At 35.6% G+C, this 25,587-nt stretch overlaps 1 protein-coding gene across 5 annotated transcripts in view; it reads left to right on the top strand.

Moving 5' to 3' along the window:
• The window catches only part of LOC113233135 (probable Ras GTPase-activating protein), a 191,124-nt gene that overhangs the window by 123,726 nt on the left and 41,811 nt on the right, over positions 1-25,587 (top strand). The window contains exon 1 of one of the 5 annotated variants that reach the window (XM_026468139.1): positions 25,105-25,526. The exons of the other annotated variants lie outside the window; for them this stretch is intronic. Coding sequence (XP_026323924.1) covers positions 25,325-25,526 — 202 coding nt within the window. The 5' untranslated portion in view covers positions 25,105-25,324. Of the gene's footprint in view, positions 1-25,104; positions 25,527-25,587 lie in introns of those variants that run through there. 5 annotated transcript variants of the gene reach the window in all.

Below are 25,587 nucleotides of genomic sequence, written 5' to 3'. Positions count from 1 at the left end.
AGTGAGACGAAACAGTGCCCGTGCACAGACAATATGGCTCCCACGACACGGTTTCCATGACTTTACGTAAATCCACTAATTACGCCGCATTTACGCGTTTACAATGAAGTTTCCTCACTTTATGCCATAAAATATTCGCTATGAAAGAATAAAAGTTATTTTTATGCAAATAATAATTATTATTTATGGCCATTTTGAGAGAATCATAAAAAAAACTACGTTTACGTTGTGCAAGATTTCGTTTTCACAACCATTGTCATAAAAATCTGACTGCGTGTAATTTATTGGCTTAACGGATAATTTCAACGCTCTTTTGTTTGCATTCAAGAGGTATGAAGAAAATTTACATTTATTTTACGTTTACACCTAAATATGGTTTGCACTCATATTTTTCGGCTGGATAATCTTTTGTTTATGCATATGTATATTCTACATATACTTCAAAGATATTGTTTTTAAGATATTATTTAACTGCCTCCGTGGCCGAACGGTTACCATGCCGGACTGCCACGCAGAGGTCCCAGGTTCGATTCCCGGGCCGGGAGAAATGTTTGTATGGCTTACATTTATTTCTCTCGTGAGTTTGGGTGTAATTTGTGGTTGTCTATGTGTGTGTCCATGGCACCCGCGACACAGGGTTTCCCTAGTGCGGGGCTATGTTGAGTGTGTGCGTTATTTATTATTATTATTATTATTATTGTGGTGGTACGTTACCAATAACAATTATTAATACTTTCTTTGATAAATCTAGAAGAAATTTTATCTCATTATATACCATATAATTAACTGCCTTTTACTTTACTTACTTGGGTAAGGAAATGTTCCATATGTAAAGAGTACCTATTGTGGTTATTACTATGTATATACATATGCACACCACTCCTATGTAGTAGTAAGTATATTGGAACGCAGAAACAATATTTGTTTGCGTATGAAACAGTCGTTCACGCGAGTGGTTTAGAGGTTTGACCCACTTAGTGGGGGCAATTGGTCAGGCAGACTTATGCCTTCGGGATTTAAAATGGGTTTTTCATTATTACACATAACTATATACTCATCTGATAACACGATCTAATCACTTTGAAAGCATTGCAATATTGTTTTTTTTTGTGTTTGGATGGTAGAAGCCTTGCCAATTAAAACAAGATTTAGTATATTACATTTATAAACATGTCTTTTTAAAATACATTAATAAAAAGAAATGTAACATAACGTACGTAACTATTTCTTACGCATTCCAATTCCCAAAGTATGGTAGGTCTTTGGTCGTCACACTTTCAACGAAGCTATATTCCAGAGATTCTCGTTACAAAGGACAATAAAAACGGTCATTGTCCTTCGTTAATTATGTTTTAAATTGAAAGTCATCCAGCTCCCTGAAATCCACGGTCCATATCGCGTCACACACAATATGCGGTTCTGGTCTTTGTCTCCAATTGAGGTCAGTTAAACTCTTCTTAGAACAGTGACTTTCATTACTTTGCGCTAATTCATAATTTACGCTGTTTGCGCTAACTTTGGCATTGTCCAGCTGTAGGCCGTCATTAGATTGTAGCAGGCGGAAATTTGGTTGACTCTGAGATGCATTATATGTAATTTATCCAATTATGTTTTAAGTAGCCAAATAATTACGTATTACAACATGAATTTTTGAAAAAACGATATCTCACTAACGAAGTTTCTTTGTTTGTATTTACATTACACAACCTCATGTGGTTAGATGGTAGTGTTTTGTCAAACCACAGTTTAAAACAAGGAAATAAGGCGAATTAGTGCTAAGTAATCATACTGTCACTATAGCATTACTAACTAACAACTAAGTAGAAAATTACTTCCTCGTACAATGTGATTGAAAAAGAAGAGCTCCTAAACAGCGGTCAGTCTTATAAGGCATCGTTATTTCGCACTTAGCCGCATTAATAGCCTTACATGTCCACTAACCTTGTGGAGAAACTAAGCCGGGATGTAGAAGAGAGAGCTGGACAAAAACTGGTTAACGCCAGCTACGCTTGGTAGCCGATAGTTACTAAATACTTAAAGTTTTTCCATGGCCAGATTTGTGGAAGTAATTTACTTTTTTTTACCCTGAAAATGAAATAGGTTTTTTAAGTGGCTTCTTTTGATTTAAGAGTTTTAAATTGAAGAGCAAAAGACTCACATTGTAAGAAGCCGTTATATAATGATTGAAAGTACTAATAATTTTTCTCGCTTTTTCGTTTTATTCGCTACGTAATCGTAATAAACGAGCGTTAATTTCGTATTGCACATATTGATCAACAATACAATTAATGAAACAGCTGTTACTGGTTATTGTAATCAAATAAACATTGATTACTTCAATTACTACGCCGTCTACCGTACTTACAGTACAAACTTACTTATAAAGTTTCCATTTAATGTAAAATAAGCTATTTTTCATTGTAAATGAAAACAATGATGCAAAGGCGCGCTCATTAGCAAGTGATTCACCCATTATTGCGGAGGTAGGCACTGTTATTCAGGGTTCTTCATCACAATAATAGTCTATACAGATAATATATTATACTACGTTTTATGATTTCCCCCGTCTCTTTTACAATAAGACATGGTTGCATTTGAACATTAGTTGTAGTCATCAATCTCTGTTCTTTTACGACCGGGTGTTCCTATTTCTGTCGTATCTGAATTTAGCTTTTGCCTTCAATGTTGACTTTGCTATAAAATAAATGATTAATTCACCGTATTCTTTTGTTTCAGGTAAGTGTTGCCTCATATGTTCATACTAATGGATATTAATGAAAATGTATAAGGTAAGTACACATTATGCCGGCATTATATTTACATATGCATTAATTAAATTACGGCAATCTAATTGAAGTAACCGCAATTGAAAGAAAGCTATAAAACATGTCGGTTCTGCTCTCTATGGCAAAAGGGTGTAATTTTATCATTTAATCACACCAGCTACACAATGTCCGTACAGATGTGTGTCTTAATTTGGAGATTTAATTTATTTTCTGCTTTCATCAAGATACGTATCACGGTCGTTGTGTTTTCCGCCGTTTTGGTTCGTTATTTGTTGCAAATGTTAATTAAGTACATGCGACGAGAGATGCATTATATAACGGTCACTCACTGTTCCGACTCTATACGACCACGTTCAACATTACGCCTCAACGAGTACAAAAAGATCGAGAGAGTATGTGAAATATATGATTGTAAACATAATATTGAATTGATTCTTCGAACAAAAGACGTCCTAATTAATAAAGCACACTGTCCGAACGGCGGATGCAGCGTAGAAGATGCGATGCACGAATATACCGTTACGCGCATCCGTTGGATGTTGTCCATGCCGTTTATCAAGTTATTTTCAAATCGACGCCTTATGCTTTCTCGGAACTCTACCTCGTGTTTAATGTTCGACTTTCAGCACTCGTGTCTGGGAAGTCTCCTCTGATATTAAGTTCTGATGATTGTGGGGAAATTGCATGACATTATTTATTTTCGGCACTTTGTCAACAAGTTATTTTTGTTAGTTCCTGTACTGTAGTAATAAAAAACGATTCAAGCCTGAATACAAAAAAACATCTTTTGTCAGAGTAGATGTGCCTCGCTACAGAGATATTTCCCTAATCAATGCGTTTGATACCTGTAAACCTAAATTTCCGTACCTATATATATTCATATTTGGTGGCTATTGTTATAATTTAATATTATGTTTGTAAACTTACATTATTATTTATATTGCTTACCTTCATTACTTACTCTATTTACATTATTTGCTTTACATCTTACACTTTTGCTTGATATATATATGTATGTATAGTATTTAGAGTTAGGTATATATATTTGCGTGTGATGGATGCACTTTGGTGCCATGGCTTACTGGGCTGCGATCGCTCACCATATGGTACTGGCAGAAAACCAGTACTGTTTGACTTCTCTCGGTCTACAGTACTTATGCTGAGTCAGGGCCATTTCAGCACAAACTGTAGTCATAGGTACATTAAAATTTTATCAGTTCTTATATTGTTTGTTTGTTTTTCTCACAATATTTGTTTTTCTCGCGGTATGTGTTTTAAATAAATGTTTATAAAATTAATAATTAATGTTCTATGTGCTTTTATGTTATACTCTGTGAAGTGATTGTAAATGTTTTGTTTCTGTTTGTATTTGTGCTGAATAAACGTGTTATCTATCTATCTACTGTAAAGATGTTGTTGCTTGTCTGTTACTTTTGCATTTTTTATTTTGATTGGCTGAGGTGCCTTTTCTGGTTTATAAACGTTGTGTTCGCTTACCGCATGCCACGTCTGCGAATCGGTCATACATATACAATTCTTGCAGGATGGCATCGTACTTGCGTGAATTTTTACGACTGCATTGTTATTGTAATTGTTGTACGTACTATTCGTTTTTATCTTGGGTCTGTTTATTGAAATAATTTTATATTCTGCTTGATCCTCGAATAGAGTTTCGGTACTGACTTTTAATGATTGTCGTTCAATTTATTTATTGGTTGAAATAGTAATTATTATTCAAGCCCCAGTGATTTAGATAATTAAATCTATTAACTTCGTTTTGAAATGTAAGATTGCTGTGAAAATTTCATCGAGGCTTTAAAAAATTTCCGTAAAAAAAAATGCGTATACACCTACACCAGCAAAGCTTCCGTGTTATGGCAATTTGCCCCAATTTAACAGTTTCCGTGCCAAAAATATACCCGCATTGGACGGCAATGCAGATGTGCCATTTTACGCATACAAAGTGGGACAGCATAGTGTTCCATCATCTCGCAGGTCGTTAGCTGTTCACAATAGGTACATGTTTCAACACATACATCTATGGATTATGTGCTAAAGCAAGTACCAAAACAGTTATAGCTGACATAGAAATTTCATGTTTTATGCTATTCCGGTTTCACAAATTTTCCTTCACGACTTTTAGTGTCTGTTAGAATGGCGCTACTGCATGCTAAAGTTGGACAATGTCTCGTATGAAGAATTAGTGCCTTGCGCTTGCTTCTTTGGTCTAAAAGTTTTAGAGGCTATCGAAGTTTATGCCTTTTGTGCAAACCTTTTTTACGGTGTAGGAAAAAATTTTTGCATTAATATAAGTTCAGTGCTCTTGTATGATATCTTATTCCCATGAATTGATAATGTTATTTAAAAAAAAAACAATAAACAGCTTGTTTGGATATATTTACATAATTCAAGTTTCCAGTACTAACTTATAACATCCTTAATTTGAAACTGCTTTAACGAATGTTTGACACGTTCTGCAGATAAATCAGCGGTTATGATCGCCTTCGTCGTATCTCCGTTATCCCGGAGTACACTGCCCACGTGCGCGGAAGCGCAGTGCTTTGGTGAAATCGTGACTCACTCACAGGGCTAGGTCAGATATTGTACATCTTTATTAAACATTTTTCTTTCGTCTTTAACCGACCTCTTTTAAGTTTTAGCGACGATTTAAAAAAAGCTGGCATCTCGATATATCTTTTTTATCTCTTTACCGTCTCTAGTTTAAGCGCAGCGCGCGTAATTGGGCTTAAAAAGATGCAGCGCACCATACTAGAGTGGAATTACAATAAGTGTCAAGGTGTAAATAATTATACCTACAGGTTGTATTTTGAAGTGTGTCTCATAGTTAGTTCTGTTAATTATAGAAGTCGAGAAAGTAATGTTTATTCGTTGCTTCCGGCATTGTTAGCAATAAATCTCGGCAAAGCATAAACAATTTGCCGCTTTTCATTCGCCCTTTGCATTATGGTTTACACGAGTAAAGTAACTGGTGGTAATAATCTCAGTACAGAGTACTAAAAAAACCGACCTCAAAAGTACGTGGAATTACATTGGAATTACGTCAATTTGCTAAGTTTTATTGAAATATCCCCTAGTTCGACACTATACAGGACTTGACACTGGAGATAATAAAAATCGGTTCTCACTACTCAAAGTATATGGAGAGAAAAACGCCTTGAATTGGAGATATAGCAATGTCAACCATTAAAGTAATTGCTCCTAAATTAAAGTTAGGCGATATCATTGACTTATTGTAAGTCAATGGGCGCTATTTATAAAAATGAATCTTCATGCGTGAACAGCCACCCTTCGAGGTGGATGATTTTCTTCAAAATGAAATGGGACCACTATGGACGTACCAGGGGGTTCCAACAAAAAAAGAATCATGAAAATCGGTTCACAAATACCGGAGTTATCGCGTAACATACATACAAAAAAAAAGAACATACAGTCGAATTGAGAACTTCCTCCTTTTTTGAAGTCGGTTAAAAAGACATCGTTTGGCATGCTAGTTTTTAGATGGATCAATTTTTAATTTCTAAAAGAGTACGTAGTCGACGTAATCGACATTTTTAGCGAAATCGAGTTATTAACAGTCATTACTACCTTAGCTCGAGTTCAAATTTTTCCCGTACTAAAACTATTCATTTTGTTTGGATCGAGCGACAGGGACAGTGGCTTTATTACAGAATGATTTTTTTTTTTTACAAACAAGAATAAAGTCATTTCAAAAATGTATATCGTATACTGTGCGTGTTCTATTTAGTCCATTTTGATATAAAAAAAATCTGTAGTTTTCTTGTACAATTTCGAGGTAAGTTTGTGTTTTTTTTCTATCGTAAAAATTTTTAGGAATCGTGTTTTCACACCGTATAGTAATCAGTGTATATCCTCAATTTTACTATATTTTTTTTCAAAGTGATTGATTCAACACTTTCACTGTTTTGTCATGCGGAATCACCAGACATTTTTTACTAGCTTTTAATAATAATAATAACGCGCGCACACTCATAGCCCCGCACTAGGGAAACCTTGTGTCGCGGGTGTATCGAACCCGCGATTTCTGCGAGCTTATTATATTTCAATATTTCGAATGTTACCGAAAGCAAATGCATTAGCTATGACAAGGAGGGCAATATGTATGCCTACTTACTGCTGAACGCCTATGGCCTTTATTTAATTAAAGTTTATTTTTTACAATTGTTTCGGCAAAATTGCGATGTGTAAACGGTTATGAAAATACACATATTTCATATGATTTCATAAGTAAGCCCTACTTTCGTATCAGGTAACGTGATTAAATATGTATGTCTGACTATGTTGCTCAATGTCCAATATGCATTATTGCAATGATAAAGTTCATGCTAGTGTTGATGTGTTGATGCCTCCATTAAAGTATCGACACGCACCTAAAGTGTTTCGTGTATAGTTTGAGTAAAAGAAAACAAATATCAAATAATTGTGTGTGCTGCCCTACTTTTGGGTTTCGTGTCAAGTTGTCCAAGTGAGAATACAATTAAACGGAGATTCGATCGAAAAATGAAATGTTTTACTAGTGACGAGGAGGTCGAGTTTATTTTCTATGGTACGTAACTATGTTTTAATATTATATGTGCTCGTATAATTCTTAAGGCATGACAAAACTTTTACAAAATGAGCAACTTTTTGTAAACGTTAATTTACAGCGAATTTTGGTTAATTATTACCAAAATTGAAGTAAATAAATGTTGTTGTGAGTGAGTGCTCGATTTGTCATATGATAATAATTTTATTTATTTTGTTTACAAATTTAATTATTTTTTATTATTCGACAATTTTAAAATTTTGTTTTGAATACTTTTTAATAAAATAACTCAGTTAATTTAAATCACTTTGATTTTAAAAATTGGAACTGTAATTTTCAAAGTATATTATATCCCTATAATCAAAGGTTACTAGTTTAGTTACTACTAACAAACTATGGACTTTGCTGTATTCTCTGGTAATAAAAGATTTTTATTTTTCGTTATAATGTTACTGCAAAATAAAATAAGCAATTATTGTAAACTGTATAGGTTGCATAAATTGTTAACTTTTTAACGATAGCGTTCCTCGCAGTCCCGACCGATATGATAATGCTTATCGTACTCGGGCGCTAAGCGTTTTTTGCTGTGGCTCACTCACCCTTCGTGGTGGGTGCACCGGTTGTGTTGGGCTTGGTAAACAGAGTAAACAGTTTCTCGCGGTCGCCGACGCGCGCTCCTCGTGCGGTTTGGTTCTTTCCACGCGATGCGATAAAAAATTTATCAGTGTCGCCCCGATCGTCACGCGCCTACAATGCGCAAGAACTTTGAACACTAAACATCACATTGTTCTGTGCATCTTTTTAATGTGTGATTTGTTTAATTCAACCATTCTGCCTGTTGCAACTGACATAAACTCGTGTTAGTGTGTGTTACTTGTAAGATTTTTGGTTTTAATCAAAGTTACTTTATAGCTTGGTGTATATTTTCTCAAATCTTTTATAATTTTTTCCCCTTTTAAATGTCCGGTTTATAAGGTTACCTAAATTTACGCTAGCACTGTTTCGAGAGGCAGCGTGGCATGTTGTATTAATTAGCCGGTATATTGATCACCGTATCCTCGGATCACTGCGTCTGTGGCTCCGTGCAGAAGGAGCCTAAATATAGCCGCCCTGTGTGTTTCTCTACACCAACGGACACCGTTCAACAACTTTGACATTAAGCGTGTATTTACATAGACAAAGCTGATGCTACGGTAGCACTACAGCTAATTGCAAATAACTGAGACTTACATTTTTAATTATGATTTCAATTAGCTGATGTTAACAACGTGTTGGAATATCTTTGAGTACCGCAATTGCTCTATCCGCTATGGTTAACCATTTTCAGCGAATTCCTTGCAATCGTTGGAGTGAGTTTAAATGTTGGTTAATTCGAATAATTTTTCTTTGGTATTCGTGTAATGAGTACCGTAAAGAAACAGTAAATCAAATTGCGAATGCAGTAATATGATTGCAATAAGCAATTCCGAAAGGAAGTATCGAAGGACCTTCAAATATTATAGAGAAACACTTTTTAAATGTTAACCAATCTAGAGTTGTACGGCGTGACAGAGAGGCCGACACTTCGCGGTTGACTAGCCATTGATGAAAAGCGTTTTAGATCCACACGAACGATTTTATTATTGAGCTAACAATAATCTTCATCTTAAATGATCTACTCCAATGACAGGCACAATCAAGGCAGATGCGATTTTAAAGCCTTAGGAAACGACCGTTTATAATAACTTACCTAACGTTTTGTCGTGAATACAAATATAGCTACGGCACGCTTACGATTTCTTGTAAGCAAATATTTTCTGAGTGACCGAGTAAATAAATCGCAAATTCTTTGATATCAAATTCCAACTACAAAAAAAAAGAATCAGGGAAGCATCTGTCGCGACGGGTGCGTTCCAAAATCAGGGTCGCACATGTCGCGGGAGAACATCTTGCAGCCCGCATCCCGCTACCTGCCATGCCTTTGTGGTCCTGTTCACTACTCTCCCTCTTACAACAATAGGACCTGCTTACCCTCTTTTGTTTTTTTCGTTAACAATGACGTGTTTGTTTGAAGTTCTAAGTACGTCATCGAAATAGTGCTAAGAAATGTGGGAATTTTGTTACTGATGTAGAGACTAATGTTTCACTTACGATAAGCCTGTTCATAAGTAAGTGCTTAATGAGTCGCCGACGATTCTATTTCCATTACATATAAGAAGAATCGCTTTGACGAATGTGACTCAAATCAACATGCGTATGGAGTTGCAGCAATCTTGTATACGTTAGTGGAATACAAAATTGTTTGCGTTTTGCTGGTTAACGATTCATAATAGGCCAATGGGCTTCGATTATTAGTCAAACCGTACACGTGCTTCACACCGCAAATACTAAGAGAATTTGACAAGCATCCTGGTTGCAGTGGAATTTTTATCATTAGTTACAAGCGCTTTAGGTTAGTACTCGTTGTCTGCCTTTGTATTTACGGATATAAATAGTTTGTTTAAATCTTTATTTATTTCGAGGCTTTGATCGTTATTGAACATGTCAGCCCCATTAGTAAAACGGTACATCAAGAAAACACTTAATAAAATAGTAATTTTACTATTTTTTTTTACCGTTTTGACGTTTGTCTGCTCAGGAAGTTTCATTTTAATATATAACTACGTTGAAGGAGCCAATTGTTGTATATTGTTGTAATAGTGACGTGCGATAAAATTTATGGAATGTGTAATGTTACTACACAACTCGGCACTTGTTTTTTGGAAATTAGAAATTTAAAAAAATTAAATGTAATACGATCGTCACTTATAGGATCCCTGGCCATAACAACTTATACCTCCGGCAAACTCGCGTCAAAGCTATTGAGCTTTTGCATTGGCAAAACAAAGCAGTTTTGAATTGAGGATATATTAAATAAACATTTTTATTTTCGTTTTATTAACACTGTTTAATCAGCTACCTCTTGCATTACTAGTTATAAATCTAAAAACTTATAGATGCGACTCGCATTTAATTATATTTTTTACGATAATGAATTAAGATTTGATCTCACTATTCTAATCTGTCAAAACGGCCATCATAGCGTACCGGTATTGCAGTCTATAAATAAATCGCACTTTTGAGCTATACGACAGATGACTGTCTGATGATTACCTATCGGTAATCTTTCAGCCGATCCCCTGAAGCCGATAGTACCGTGTGAACACGCGTTCAGTGATAATGTAGGGATTTTTGGAACACTACACACACAATAAACATAACTCAAGTTGATTATGGTAAAAGCGTTCGTTAAGTTCGGGGTGCAAGTCAAGTATCTGATGATAAGAGAGATGAGCGCGATGTTTATTTTCGTAAGTTTTGGAACTGTCTTATGAGAAAAAACTTTTAGAAACTAAATCAATGCCTAGGAAGAGTGTGAAGGGAGCTAATACAGTGACATTTTTTCTGGAACTTTCAAAGAAATTGCTTCTTATTGGTCTGTTAACGTGATAAAGGCTAATGCACTCCAGTCCTGTCCTAGTTACATAAATACCTTGGATACAGACAATGCTCAAGGAAGCCTTATATATAAATACTAAAGAGTAGTTATTCCCAAGCGCCACCTCAGCGTCAGGTGATCTTCGCAGTGTACACAAATTTACAAAAATTCTCATCTTTCTTTTAGAAACTCTAGAGGTACAATTAACAAACGGATGTGAAAGTAAATATTGAGGAAATAATAGTGTCTTATAATTACAAGCAAAGTGTCTAATTACGACAAAAGTTTTATTTCAAATGGTACATAATTGTTATGACATGAACGGATTAATGATGTTATTGTCGTGTAATTTTCGCATTGTTTTCATTTTTGGGTGACATCATAGATGGAAACAGGCGATAACAAAGTTTTTCGAGTATCAAATGTAATTAAATATAAAAAAAAAAAAAAAAAAAAAAAAATTGTAGGTATATAATAGTCAAACTATTATCTATCGAATTAATAATATAATAATTGTCACAATCTGCTTTTCATACATTTTACTTAGGCGCTTGTGTAAGTAGCGGCGACGCAAAGTTGTCCTCAACCATCTTATATTTCTGCAATAAGCAAACAACCTTTTCTAGTGTCAGATTTTGCAAGTGCATATCACCTAACGGCATTTCAGGTCGATGTAGGTGACATTTTTCGCATTGGCCTGTCAACAGAACTGTCGCTGGCCAATCCGCTATTCCGCCACTGGCGGTCATTCCCCCGGGTTCCGGTGCTATGGCGGCCGGAAATTGGCGTACATTCACGGTTTGGTTGCCCTATTCTCGTATCATATGACACTATGCGATTCTTGTATGTAATGAATGCAGTTAACTGACTCCGCATGTGCTTTGTTCACGGTACTCTCTGGGGCATCAACTCTTTTCCGTACTTAAACTGCATTGGGTTCTTGAAATTTAATGAATATATATGCTATACTTATATGTAGATACTTTCTTCTTTCTTAATTGAATATGCAATTTGACACTTTTTTTAGGTTCTGTGCGTAACTGTTTTGCATTGGTATTCTGGAAACTCATGATATATATATAGATATATTAAAATATTATTAACAGGCTATCTATCTGGTATTGGTACTCACCTATAACTGTTACGTCACTTTCAACCGATACATTTTTAAGCGAGAATGTGGGTGATTTAAACTTTATTTATCGTACAATAAAAAGCGCCTACATTGCTTTTATTATTATTGTGCAAGTCATAGTTGTATTTGCGTTTTAATAGCCGTAAAAATATTCGTAATATGCCCTTAACGTGTCAAGCGTTCATTATTTTGAATAGATGTGGTGAAATCTTAACATTTACGCGGTTACATTACTCTTACAGTGAGTACAGTAGTTTAGTGGCTATTTAGAGTTAAGGGTACAGGATTGTGCAACCAGGAAACATTGTAACGAGAGGTCGTGCTGTGTTTTTACCAATTTCGTAAAGCGTTTAGGGATAGTCACGAATTTGATTGTTTTCTATAAATTGTTTGCTTTGTTGCCGTTTAGTAAGAGTAATAAAAGACATATTGCTTGCTAAATGTTGGTTTAAAAAAAACTTAGTAAGTGTTATTCGAGATTATCTTTAACATTACATGCTCGTACATGAAAGTAGTTTATGAATAATTGTTTCTCATTCGACCGAATTTCCTATCATCGCATCACTTATTGATTGTGGTACTCAATAACATTGTTGATGATGATTTATGATAGCAATTTCTTGTGACAGTTTATATGTTTTACAGATAGTAACGTATGTGTTGCGTACTGAGGATTATAAGATTTTTTCGTTTATAGGGTTGTTCCTTTTTAAAGATTTTAAATTTAGATTATTATCTGGTAAATGTACAGGTTTCATGTTAACATTAACCTACAATGGTAAAATTTGCATACATTATGTGGATTAACATCTTAACATTCTATTTGTTGACGGTGGAAAAATTTCTTTGTTATAGTGACAAGTAAAGCATAGTTTACTCTAGTATTTTCACGTTATAGCGTGACACTGGTATTTATGACGGCACGTTTGAAACTGTCGTGCTACTTGAAATATTAACGACCGTGAACATTGTGGTAGTCTAAAAAATAGTAAGACGGTGGTGTAATACGAATATTTTTTTTACCGACTTCAAAAAAGGATTGTCAATTCGACTGTACATTTTTTTGTTACGCGATTACACCGACATTTGTCAACCGAATTCGATGATTTTTTTTGTTGGAAAAGGGATACCTCAGTAGTGGTTCCAGTTTACTGTTACCTTTTACCTTTTTAAGGCGAGGGTAAATAGCCATTATGTAGGTGTGCATACTACATCGTCGACCCCATTTTCACTTTACATCAGGTGAGATGGAGGTCATTTGCGCACTTATTTTTTATTAAAAAAAATCAAATTTGAAGAAAATATTCCACCTCTAAGGGTGGCAAAATAGGGGATGAATCCGATTTATTGGATTTAACCCACTTTCCGTTAACCGATTTCAAATATTCTACAAACTTTTGGTCGTTTTTTTTTCGTTGTTTAAAGTTTAATTACATAAATGTGATGTCCGCATCTATTTATGTAAGTATAAATCAGTATTTAGACAAAACTGTGGTTTGTAGTTTATATTTGCCACATGTTCTTGTTCTAATTACAATATTTGCAATTTGGCTCAATTTTAGCATAAAACGTATACATTCAGCGCAGGCGTAGTTTTATTGCAGGTCAAAATGTACCTACTGGTCGAGTTTATATCTCTGTATCCTTTATAAAGAATTGATTGGTACAATGCCTTGGTTATTAAGCAAACTTTCCGGATAGTTAATCTTGTAAGAGAGCTATAAGCTGCTTGAACAATGATTAATAATAAATAAAAACCGGCGAAAATGAAATATTTTGATACACTGTCGTTAATTAACCATATATATGTATAAAAATGGGTTGTCTAGATATCGCAAAAATGAGCACTAAATATGTTTTTTTGGAATAATAACCAACACCTACACAACAGGCGCTAGCTTTATAATATTATTGTTACTAACAAATATGGATGCACTTCTGAAAGAAATGTATTAATATTACATATAATTTATTCAAATTGTTATGTAAATAAAATTCACAAATTTCGCTGTATATTGAAATTTGTAGCTGTCTGAATAAGCATAAAAAACACATCCGCAGTAAAAAAAAGAACTTTTGTAATAAATGTCTTTATTCGGATTTTTGAAAGTTGTCCAAGAAAGTGAACTATTACTTTCAAAATGAACGAATTAATCCTAATGTTTCTCTTACATTGGCTCTCCTACTTGTCTGCTAAACTGAGACGATACTTAAGTTTTAATGTATGCTATGATTTTCCTTATGGTTGTCAGAAATGAAATCTAAGGTACTTAAACCCTTATTAACTATATTTAATGAGGCCCAGTGATAACATAATTTATAATATTTCTGTTGTTTAAAAACTAATAATTGGGGTCGGGAGCGAAGTGTCGATGTGCCAGTATAACGTGGTCCTGGCTGCCGTCCAAATTGCAGCATAGCTGACACTGTTTACCGAACACCGACACACAAACGTGCCTCATACTAGGGTTGCTCTAGGAGCTTTTATCTTGACCGAAATGACGGGAATGAGAACAGTGGTGGACATTGTTCTTTGTTTATTTTCATAATGTAAACGTGTAAAGAGTAATTTAGTTACACTAATAAACTAAAAATATTAGTAGTAAACGTATATTTTAAAAATATTAATACAGGAACTACGCCTGAGATCGTTTAAAGTGGGGCTATGTCTACGGAAATACGAGGTTTATATGAATTTCTCATAGGCGCGAATGTTAAATCAATACAATTTTTTTTATTAAACCAAGTAACGGGGCGCACAAGTTGTGCGCCTGGTGGTAAACGACACGCCTGTCCATGACAGTTTGCAACTTTAGTTGCGCAGAGCGCGATGGGAAGTGTGCATGCCTACGGCTCAGGTACCTATCTGGAAAATAGGGAGGGTGCTGTACGTGCACCCGTGGCGGATCACCTAAGGCACTAGCCTTACAGAGTTCCGGATGAAACCAATCCGTGCAAACTGGCTGATCTGGGGTTAGGACCTGACTTAGATGGTCCCTGAGCGGGCATGCTCACGCAAGTCATAGTGCCCTTCTCGTATACCCTAAGGGTCAGTAGGGAGGGTCACTATAATGAAAACTAATGTAGAAAGATATGGGGCTGTCCATTACAGTTGCGGTGCCAAAGCATTAAATCGCAAAGATCTGAAGGGCACTGTCACTGCGCCTGCCCTGAGGATAAGTTGACAAGTCCCATGTGCCTGTGATTCCACCAGCACCCTTACCCTTCAAAACCGGAACACAGTAATGCTCACATTACTGCTTAGCGGCAGAAATAAGTATGGTGGCAATAATTCCCTTTCAAGACGTTCTATTTGGTTTTGGTATAAAAGATCATAGAATTCGTGGTAAACGGTTGTTAGATGTTATCTAAATCAACCCAAACTAGAACGGATGCGGAAAATGTATAGAACGTTGTACTTGCTACATAATAATGTCAATGTTTTGTCTGATAAGTTTTTGTTACAACAAGGCGAAACTATCATTTTAGTTTTGGGTTTAAGGTTGTGATTCTTGCAAATTATGTTGTAGTATGTTCTCTTGTAGCTTATAAAATCAGCTGTGAAATTTTAATTTACTATGCTATACACTCACGCCCGTGATTCCCATTGGGGTAGGTTGCGAAAATGATAATTTGTGAACGTAATGTCTTGCGAATATCGTGTTTTGCGAACATGATTGTGATTCAGCGACAGAGGCGCAAAAACTGTCGTTCGTCACTTAGTATAATCGTGACAAACCTCTCTTGCCTCACTTACATTCATCAATCTTTTCATACAGACCCTTATTCTTCGCATTACGTACCCCAGTCTTTTAAGAGCATTCTCACTTTGATCTGAGACTGAATTGAAAATGTTTTTCGTGGCCATCCTCTTCCAACGATGCCTTCCACGTTAGCTCTAATATATATTACTTTTCGAATTTTAATTTGATTTTTAATTTTCAAACGAGTCATAATTCTCTAAAATTGCAATGCATTCTTTATACAAAACGAACATTCTTGGTAGACACTAGTAAAAGTGATTTAGAAATAAAATACGAGTTAGTAATTACTAATAACTACTACAATGGAAAAGTAAAGCAATATTCGTTGAAACCTTGGGCTGGACACATGACCAATGATACTCCATTTCTCTTTGTACGTGAAGATGTATGGCAGGTAAATTTTATAGAAGTTATTGTTTCTTTAAATGAAAAGTCAAAATAAATTGTTGTAAAACAAATATTTATGTGCATTAATTAATTGCAGTGAAGAAACAATTTCTGGTGAAGCAAAAGTTTTATTGAGCATAAACTTTTCGCCCCCTGTTACAAATGTTAGTGACGACTTCAAAAACGATGTAGTGCTAATTATTATTTAGCCCGGAATGAGTAAAATTATCATATAAAGCAGAATACAGTGTGTATTTTTTAACTGGGATAGTATAGTATACGGAAATCCGACACCATAGTAGATACAGGAAATCTCTTAATTGTAACTTAGTTAGGTTTTTTTTAATAAAAATAGTTTTAGTACCTATAGTACCGCCAAGCAGTGATGTGAGCATTACTGTGTTTCGATTTTGAAGGGTAAGGGTGTTGGTGAAATTACAGCCACATGGGACTTGTCAACATGTCTCAGGGCGTCAGGCGCAGTGGCAGTGCCCTCAGATGTTTGCAATTTAAAGCTCTGAGTGGCATTGCAACTGTTACGGACAGGAGTGTCACTTGACACTAGGCGCACAACTAGTTCGTCCCGTCACTTGATGTTATAAAAAAAAGTGTTATTTCTATGTTAACAAAAACATCAGGACAGCAGAACTTTGTCAAAAACACAAACTTTTTTATACGATAGCATTCAGTTATTACTAGCTGTACAGCTATGCGTTGCAATACTACTGAAGAAAAAAAAACTGCCTCGACGAACGAACGAACGATATTATGTTATAGGCAGATATGCAAATTACATATTAAGGAATCAGCTCATGTTATATATTACACATAGTATACAGTTTTAGAACGTAATGTAACTCGGTTCTTATCATCAGGTATTATGACGGCGCTCTTATGGTAAACATAATGTAATGGTACCACAATAATATGAGGTACACAATCATGACTCCTATATCCACATTCCACTTAGCATGCAAGATTATTGCTTGCGTTTGTATATGATGTACATAGCTACTCGTTGTCTTATAATGTATTTCAAGACTGTACTTATAGAGATTATTTACTGTATCAACCTATATTTCAGACTTCAACCAGCTACGTTAACCCGATGCGGGTTGGGCACTTAACATGTCTTCGAAGAGTTAATTAAACGAATTAATCTTCTCTTAATCAGTATCTAGAAATATGAGTTTATTTTTATAGTTAAGTTCCGTAATCTTTGCTTCCTGGATTCAAATAAGACCATCATCATGGTTTTGCGTATAGATTGCAGCTGGTATTGATGAATATATTTACGTGAATATGTTTACGTGGCATTAATGATGAATTCTCCTTTCTTGAAGATTAACATTCCAAGAGCGCTCTCTGTAAAATTTTATAGAAACGTTTACCCTATTTGTTTTATGGTATCTTTAGAAGTAAATCGTATATATTAATAATAATTTTATTTTTAACTGCCTCCGTGACCGAACGGTTACCATGCCGCACTGCCACGCAGAAGTCCCAGGTTCGATTCCTCGGGCCGGGAGAAATATTTGTATGGTCTACATTTATTTCTCTCGTGAGTTTGGGTGGAATTTGTGGTTGTCTATGTGTGTGTCCATGGCGTCCGCGACACAGGGTTTCCTTAGTGCGGGGCTATGTTGAGTGTGTGCGTTATTATTATTATTATTATTCTTTTACATTTTTCCAAACAAACTGTAACTACACACAGATACGACAGATCCGTGTCGGTTTGTGCGTGCTTAATCTCCATGGAGTAGTTACTACGGCTGGGTGACATACTGCTCTTCTTACCCCACTACATGTGTTACTGTCTGCAACTTTGTTTCTATTGCATGAAATGACTACATTTATTTCATTCATTTACATCCTTGTGATGTCGTCATTATGATTATTATCATTGAATTATTACTTTAATAGCATTTTCACAATCCTTCTTCATTGGCTGGGTCATATCTAAAGTTAAACAATGTATCAATATTTTTAGTTGAAGATTTTAAGAATGTTACGTTATTTCTATAGCGTGTCTTGTAACTAAATGATAGTTTGTATAGCTGTACCTACCTGTTGCTAAATACAGTTTTATTCGCCTATGCAATACTAGGAGATTGTTTGTGTACAATATGGACAGGGCCAGTCATCACGTGCTTGCGAATACCTAAAGGATGTCTACGTTTCAACACACTTCATATTTCACTCTTCCCTATACTCCAGGCCAATCAATCAGTTTCACTAGCCGTTATAATTACACATGCAGTTATTCGCTTCATTTCCACGGCTGCGCCGGCACACGCACTCTTCGCATTCATTGGCACACTTTTTCTAACGAAAGTTCGTTATTTATTCCACTTTTTGCGCTTTCCTCACCATTGACCGCTAGGTTGATCCACTGTTTTATAAGTCGTTCGGTTCGGCAATTGATCCGTATGCAATCTTTTACCTAGATTTTTTGCTCAATTGGACGTAATTGATTTTGGGCAGTGCAATTTTGTTAATTGTTCACGGTATGTTCTGCTGACTGGCTTCGCTTTGTTCTCTGAACTGTATGGACCATACGCAAATGAATCTGCGACTTCTTTGTCCTTATCGATTATAAGATTAATCAATTAATGATTACCTCTGTAATGCAAAACCGATAAGCAAATCATAAAGATTAAATATAATATCAGTATGATTAAAATTTATTTATTTGTACGTAACATACAAACATTTCCATTTTCTTCGTAACAAATTACATTGTAGTTTAGTATTGACGCTGTATTTATTATATTAGATACATTTTGTTGGCAGCATGCAATCCAACCTTGTTTCCCATGTTTTTACAGGCGGTTTAGTGTATATTGAACAGTCGTCAATATTGTAAACAAATTCTGTTTTAATTTTGCCATTGTTTACCCTTTTACACCACAAACTTATAATTTTATTATATTATAATAGTTTCGAAAGTGAGAGTACTTTGCTAACAAACTTTTCTTACTGGAGATAACATTTTATCTTTAAGTGATTCTAAGCTAATGCATTAGAAGGGCTCTAAGAGCTAGTCTAAGCTAGTTGCGCAAGATTCGATGCCAAGTTCAACCTCCCACTACCGCCCAAGTGCCCCCTACGCAATACTGATATTATTGATAACTAATATACAAATGTAGCGTTATTATTGGTACCTGTCGTAATCATAAGCGGTTATTTTGTTAACAAATCACCATTTACACTTGATTTCTTTACCGTAGGAAATGATTTCAAGTTGCTGACGGTATCGCACTTAATACCTATGAAATAATCAGTTTCCGCATTCCTTTTCACCGCAAAATTACTTCCGAAATGGTAGCACTACAAATTCAGAAATATTCACCCTGGAATTTTCCTTCAAATCCATTATCCCTAATTTCATTACTTCTTTTCTGTTGCACATCATTATGATGTTCGTGATACTAGTGTTACTCTACAAACGTGTATTCGCTACTACGAGTATACCAAGCGTCCGTGAACTAGTAAAACAAGATGTACTACTTGTCTAACCACTGCGGTTCCAAGGTCGATGCTATCTGTTTATTCCACTATTCTCTTCTTTAGTTTACTGCCTTATTCACATTTCATTGTTTACCTCAAAATACGATATTTCGTAGATATGTCTCGTGTTAATCGTATTTGCCTAATAACTTCTTTATAAGGGCACTAGGTTCATTTAAAAATCACCTGGAGCAGATGTATTGACCTATGCGACTAATTTACATTATTCAGTTATAGAATACTATTCAGTATGTTTTGTGTTGCATTGGTGCCAAAGCAAAGGTGCTATCTGTACCATCGTCTTGGTCTTCTAGATAGTATTCTCTAGTCGTCGCAAGTACAATAACCTGCTTTAGTCTATTGTGTCTCCGTTGACTCATCGCCGAGAAAAATGCTAACTGTGTGCACATAAATTAGGTATTATGTTTCCATATTTTCTGCGTAGTTGCGTCGTATCCATTATTCTCTTATTATTTAGTAGAATTCGGCCACCATCAGTTCTTGCTTGATCGCTAAAATATGTAACGTGTAAACATGTTATGTAATTTTAGTGTTTTTCCTTTAACTTTAATTTTGATGAAAATGTTGAACACTCGGGTCAGGAATGAATATGTATGTTGTATCCTTATAATGTCTTAGTTGACATTAGCACCGTGTGTTAGCTCGCGGTCGGCATTCCAACCCGTCGCTCTGTTTACCCGTTCCCGTCTAGCGGCTTAAAATAATTACACAAGTGCACCGAACAACCCTCTTGAGTTCGTTGCGCTCGCGCATCTAACCTTTTCTATTCAGCCTAGCACTCGAAACTTGAGAGTAAAAGTAAACGACGTATATTTATCAGGTTCTCAGATCGATTTCAAGTTTAACGATTACGAAGGCAACGATTGGCTTACTTTCACTCTCGTAACGTTTATGCCACATGTATATGAATATTGGCAGTTTATCGATTTTTATTGTCATCGACCCATTTATTACGAGCAATTAATCCTCTGGTTTGTTTTGTTTTTGGCAGCAAGACGTTTTATTTATTAATTTTGTTTGTCTCTGTAATGAAAACACTTAAAAGAAATTTCCTCACTTTTCTATGTAAAGTGCGCACTGTGGCGTGCAGTAGCTCTACCCATCTGCGCCATGTTGATTATTGGAGCACGTTCGAATTTCAAACTGTGAATAGTAAATAAACGGTTCGTCATGGAGGGCGCAGGCGTGTGCGCACGCCGCCGCTCGTCTTGCGGCGTCTCAGTGTAGTGGTGTCTCTGAATGGAGACAGTCACACGTGTTTTCTGTCCCCTTTACTCGTGAAACTCGGAGCCATAGACGGCTTAGTGTAAATGGGAATGTGGTTTACTTTCCCAGTTTTAAGGATTTTGGACTGAAGTGTGTGTTCGCAGTTTCCTCATACAGTATATGACGTGTCCGTTTATTTTTGGTGTCACTCTATTTTTGTGTCTGTGCTCTTGGTGTAAATACACAGCGAGTTTATTTATTATAGTGACTGATTACTAATGTTTTGACTTCATGTATGCGATGAATAACATGGTAAATGAACATTCCTTGGTCATTGTAAAACCTTTTCATTGTTTAAATTTACTAAGATGACATTACGATCGACATGGAACGTTTGCGATAGTAGCCGGTTCCCCTCCCGCTTTTGTTGGGAAATGTAGACCATGAAAACTATAATGTTTATGCTTAAACCCTTATACTCACGTTGCTTGTCCGTACTCACGTTGCTTGTCTGTACATGTTAATACTTGTACTACGGTACTGCAGTGCATATTTTGTTGCAATTTACAATTATTATTAACATTTCTTAGTAATTCAATTATAACATTATCGTAGCAGTAATGCTATAAAATTACTAATTTGCATGTACTTTAGGAGGTTACCTATTTACATTACACCTAACATCGGCAACGTTATGGTTTATTTCATTATCAATATTATGTTTTTAATGTCCATTATATTACTAACATTTTGGATATTAAAGTTAAGTACCTATGTCGGAAGTTGTTTTATCTATTAGAATTCGTTGAACGGAACGAAATTTAATAATTAATCTTGTCGATTATCACAAGTGGTACTATTTATCTGAATATTATGTGAAAGCAGTAGAATAATGTCAGGATAATATTTCTTAATCTCTCATGCGAAAACAAAATGATATTTCTCTATACATTTTTTTTTAATAACGCACACACTCGTAGATCCGCACTAGGGAAACCATATGTCGCGGGTGTCATGAACACACACATAGATAAACACAAATTACACCCAAACTCAAGAGAGAAATAAATGTGGGCCATACAAATATTTCTAATCGAACCTCTACATGATAGACCAGCATGGTAACCGTTCGGTCATGGAGACAACTATATCTGGATAATCGTTAACCGTAATCCTGAAGAGACAAAACCACGGTCATATTTGTGCTACGTGAACCAGTTAGCTAATGAGTTTAATAACTAAGTACTAGGCAAGCATAAAACATCGGGTTACTTGTCCCTGGCATATCCGTCGCAAATCGACGACTTCCTCGGGCCATCTTCGCGCTGACTGGCTATTATGAACATGATTTATACCTGCTACGTCATTAGTTACCATGTCAGCGATTGTCATTGGCGGATATATTTTATTTGCTCCACTCTATTTAAATACACCGAGTTTAATAAAAGGAGAAAAGCCAGACTTAATCTCCGCTATAATAAGTGAGCATTAACAGGATGTTGCCTTTTTCTGTATGTTGCCAATCAGCAACTGAATTATGAAAAATGATTTGACAGTCTTGATGTTACGTGGCCTGACGTCATTTATTTAACAGTATGAGAATTGTTATTTATCCTCTTTGTTTTACCTCGTCGTTGGAAGCGTCCAAATATAGTGATACTGTAATACATCTTGCGTTGTAATAATCAAAACATTATGTGGTCATAATACTTTTATTTTGTTCTTCAATAATCCAGTCCACACTTTTATTTATCAATCATCAAGGTTATAGATTAGTACTTTAACTTCTAACTTCATTTTTAACAGTAAAGTTACCGTCAGCCACTTATCGTAGAATGATTCATGAGTGGGATACTCATTCAGCCTTCGCGTGTTTTTAATCTGTGGCTATTAGTCGGTGTACGGCATAGAGAGCACGCTAGTCCTGGGGCAAAACTGGACTGTTCTTATCTCTGTGAAAGATCGCTCGTGCAGGAAAGCTTGGAGCGCCTATGAGCGCGTGCCAGACCTGATTCAAACACGTTTCCATATCTAAACAAATGAATGCGTCACTTTCGAAATTATACGAAATTATAAAATTTCGTAGTATTTGGAGTGGACGGAGAGAATAATTCATTTTCGTTGTCTTCTCTAATCAAATTTAATCGATCACGTGTTTTTTATCGGCCTGAGACTTGGTTAGCACCGTGTAGACTGTTACCAATAATTGGTTATTTGCCAAAGCTTGTCTCCCGTTTCACGTAAATGCAAACACGTGATAATACATCGTTGAGCAATGTTTTTTCATTCATGTTCTTTTTGAATTTCCTTTGATTATTTCTATACTTCTCTATCAATATGTTCACTCACTTGTGCACATCGATGTCAATTGCTGAATATGTATATTCTCAAATTACATTAGTTTTGGCTAGAAACCGGAGCTGCCATTGTTAGCAGTGTTTTGAATGGAAATATATTATTACTATGAAATCTTATTGCATTAAAACAACCGTTCCGGGTGGTCTACTACCTTGAGACGGCCTTCAGAACAATGGAAATATTAAAGCAGTGGTTTTATTTGCATGCGAGTCCTACTTAAGCTTTGTTACCGTTAACGAGCATTAAAGTGGACCCTGTTAAATGTGCACTTTTAATACTTTATTATGATTTGAAGGACACATGAAAGTTCATTTGCTTTCTATTGTTATCGATTGTTATGAACGCCGTGTTTCATAATGCACCATTACGTTTTCTTCCGAAGTCGTCTGTCAGATTTACTTCACTTTTATCTTGCAATTAATCCCATTCCACGCAACATTAATTCATTGTTAACTTTTCTCATGGGGTTTTTAGCTGGATAACTTTGCTAGGAAACGTCACTTTTAAGTTTATTTTATTGTAGAATACATAACGTGAAAGGTTGGATGGTTGATTCCGCAATTTTCTCTTCAAACACGCGTCATACTCCCACAAAGAACTTTCCACAAAGACAATAGATCGTTGAAGTTTCACTCTTTTTGTCAACCCAGCTTAGTACATCGTAGAATTAATTAGATACCAATGTCTTGTAACATTCTTCCTCTACTTTAGTACTCCTTCCGTGTTCCATTGAAGATAAATCCATCCATTGAAAATAACATTGAAGAACGGTATCCGATACTATTCTTACTAAAAACTGACAAAACTAAACGCTTCAATTCTGTATCCAATTGTATAATTAAACTTCGTTTGTTGTTATTAACTTTACTAAAGTAATGTGTGTCTTAATTACAACACAAGTTTATGTTGTCAAAACAAAAACAGGATTTGGCTAGCACTTAATGGTTAATTGTCATTCGTTACGGTAACAATTAAGCGCCGTGGTCAGGGCTACGATTTTATGTAACTTTAAGTTGCGTTATTAATTACAAAGTTTTACAAGTTTTAGTTTAATTTTAGTTTTGTTTGTACAGTTTGAAATACATTTTAAATTCTTCCTATTGCAGAAACATTAGGTAAAAATTACAAATATGTACGCTTTCCGCTGCACGCGACGTAGAACGTTGGTTTTGTTTATTGCTAAGTACTAAACAGTAGAAACACAAAAGACCTCGTGTGCTCAAACGGATAACATTACAACATAGTGCTGCAGTGAAGTACGTACATAACCCATAATAAGGCACTGTTCATAGCTTTGTGAATGCCTCCACGGCGCCACAAGATGTGCCCCTTTTGTTTGTGTTCCATTCATTAATATGTCACTTTGGTAGGCCCTATTCTTTGGGAGTGCATTGAACCTTGGATTGTTACATACACATCCAGTCATCTCTGCAAGGCGTGTTATTCGAGTTGTCACCAGTTTTTGGCACTCAAAAAGGAATGTTGCGTCGCTCAACGCATCACATAACTGCGTGCTGCACAACCATAACGAGTTACTAAAAAGTAGTTACATCTCGCAATGGAGTTTAATTAAAAAATATTATATTGCATGTTATAAACCCTGAATTTAAAGTAATTAAAGACATAAGTGTAGTGCCTTTTTAAGAAACGTTTAATCATTAACCAAGTTCTACACTAAATAACAGCCATACGAGTGAAATTATAAATAGTTATATTACTACTCTTAGCGTTGATTGCGATGCCGTAGACTTGTTTACTCATAGGTTTGCGTCATTATATAACATTACATATGAATGCTGTATATTTACACCAAGCTATATTTCTAGAGTAGTGGATCACAGTCATTGCTATTACAGAATCCTTCAAGATAACGAGAGATAAGGAAGTAAATGTGTGAAACAAAAGCAGTGTTATCTGAGGAGGTGTGGAAGTAACACGTAACACGCGATAAACGAACATATCGAACGGGGTCTTAGCAGATAGTGAACGTGGGTGAGGCAATGCTAAAAAAGTGCAAACAGTGAATTTTGTGTGAAAGGTTCTAAAACATAATTTGTGAAAAAAGTGCCACAGAATAGTACAGGCTTTTAAACGGTGATTTTAATAATAGAGTGCGTTTATAGGACATGTGTGACAATGAGCACAGAACGACGACTCTCTCGCAGCTTCCACTCGTGCCTCAAAGGCTCCTCGACAGAGGAGGCGGCAGACGATGAGGAAAGCTGCTACCATTCCTTAGGAGGAAGACATTCCCTCAACAGGCAGCCTCAAGTTTATGTGGAAGATCTCTCCAATGTTTCGCTAGCAGATTTTGAATCCACACAGGATGAAAACAATGGTTTGTACTATACGTTTTTATTTTCGAATGCACTTTTTTATTTCATATACTATCTACGATT

The sequence above is a fragment of the Hyposmocoma kahamanoa genome, unplaced genomic scaffold (genome assembly GCF_003589595.1).
Source record: "Hyposmocoma kahamanoa isolate Upper Pololo Valley unplaced genomic scaffold, ASM358959v1 78, whole genome shotgun sequence".
NCBI classification, from domain to species: domain Eukaryota; kingdom Metazoa; phylum Arthropoda; class Insecta; order Lepidoptera; family Cosmopterigidae; genus Hyposmocoma; species Hyposmocoma kahamanoa.
Note: the sequence above shows the minus strand (reverse complement) of the source record. Positions and strands in the feature narration are given on the sequence as shown.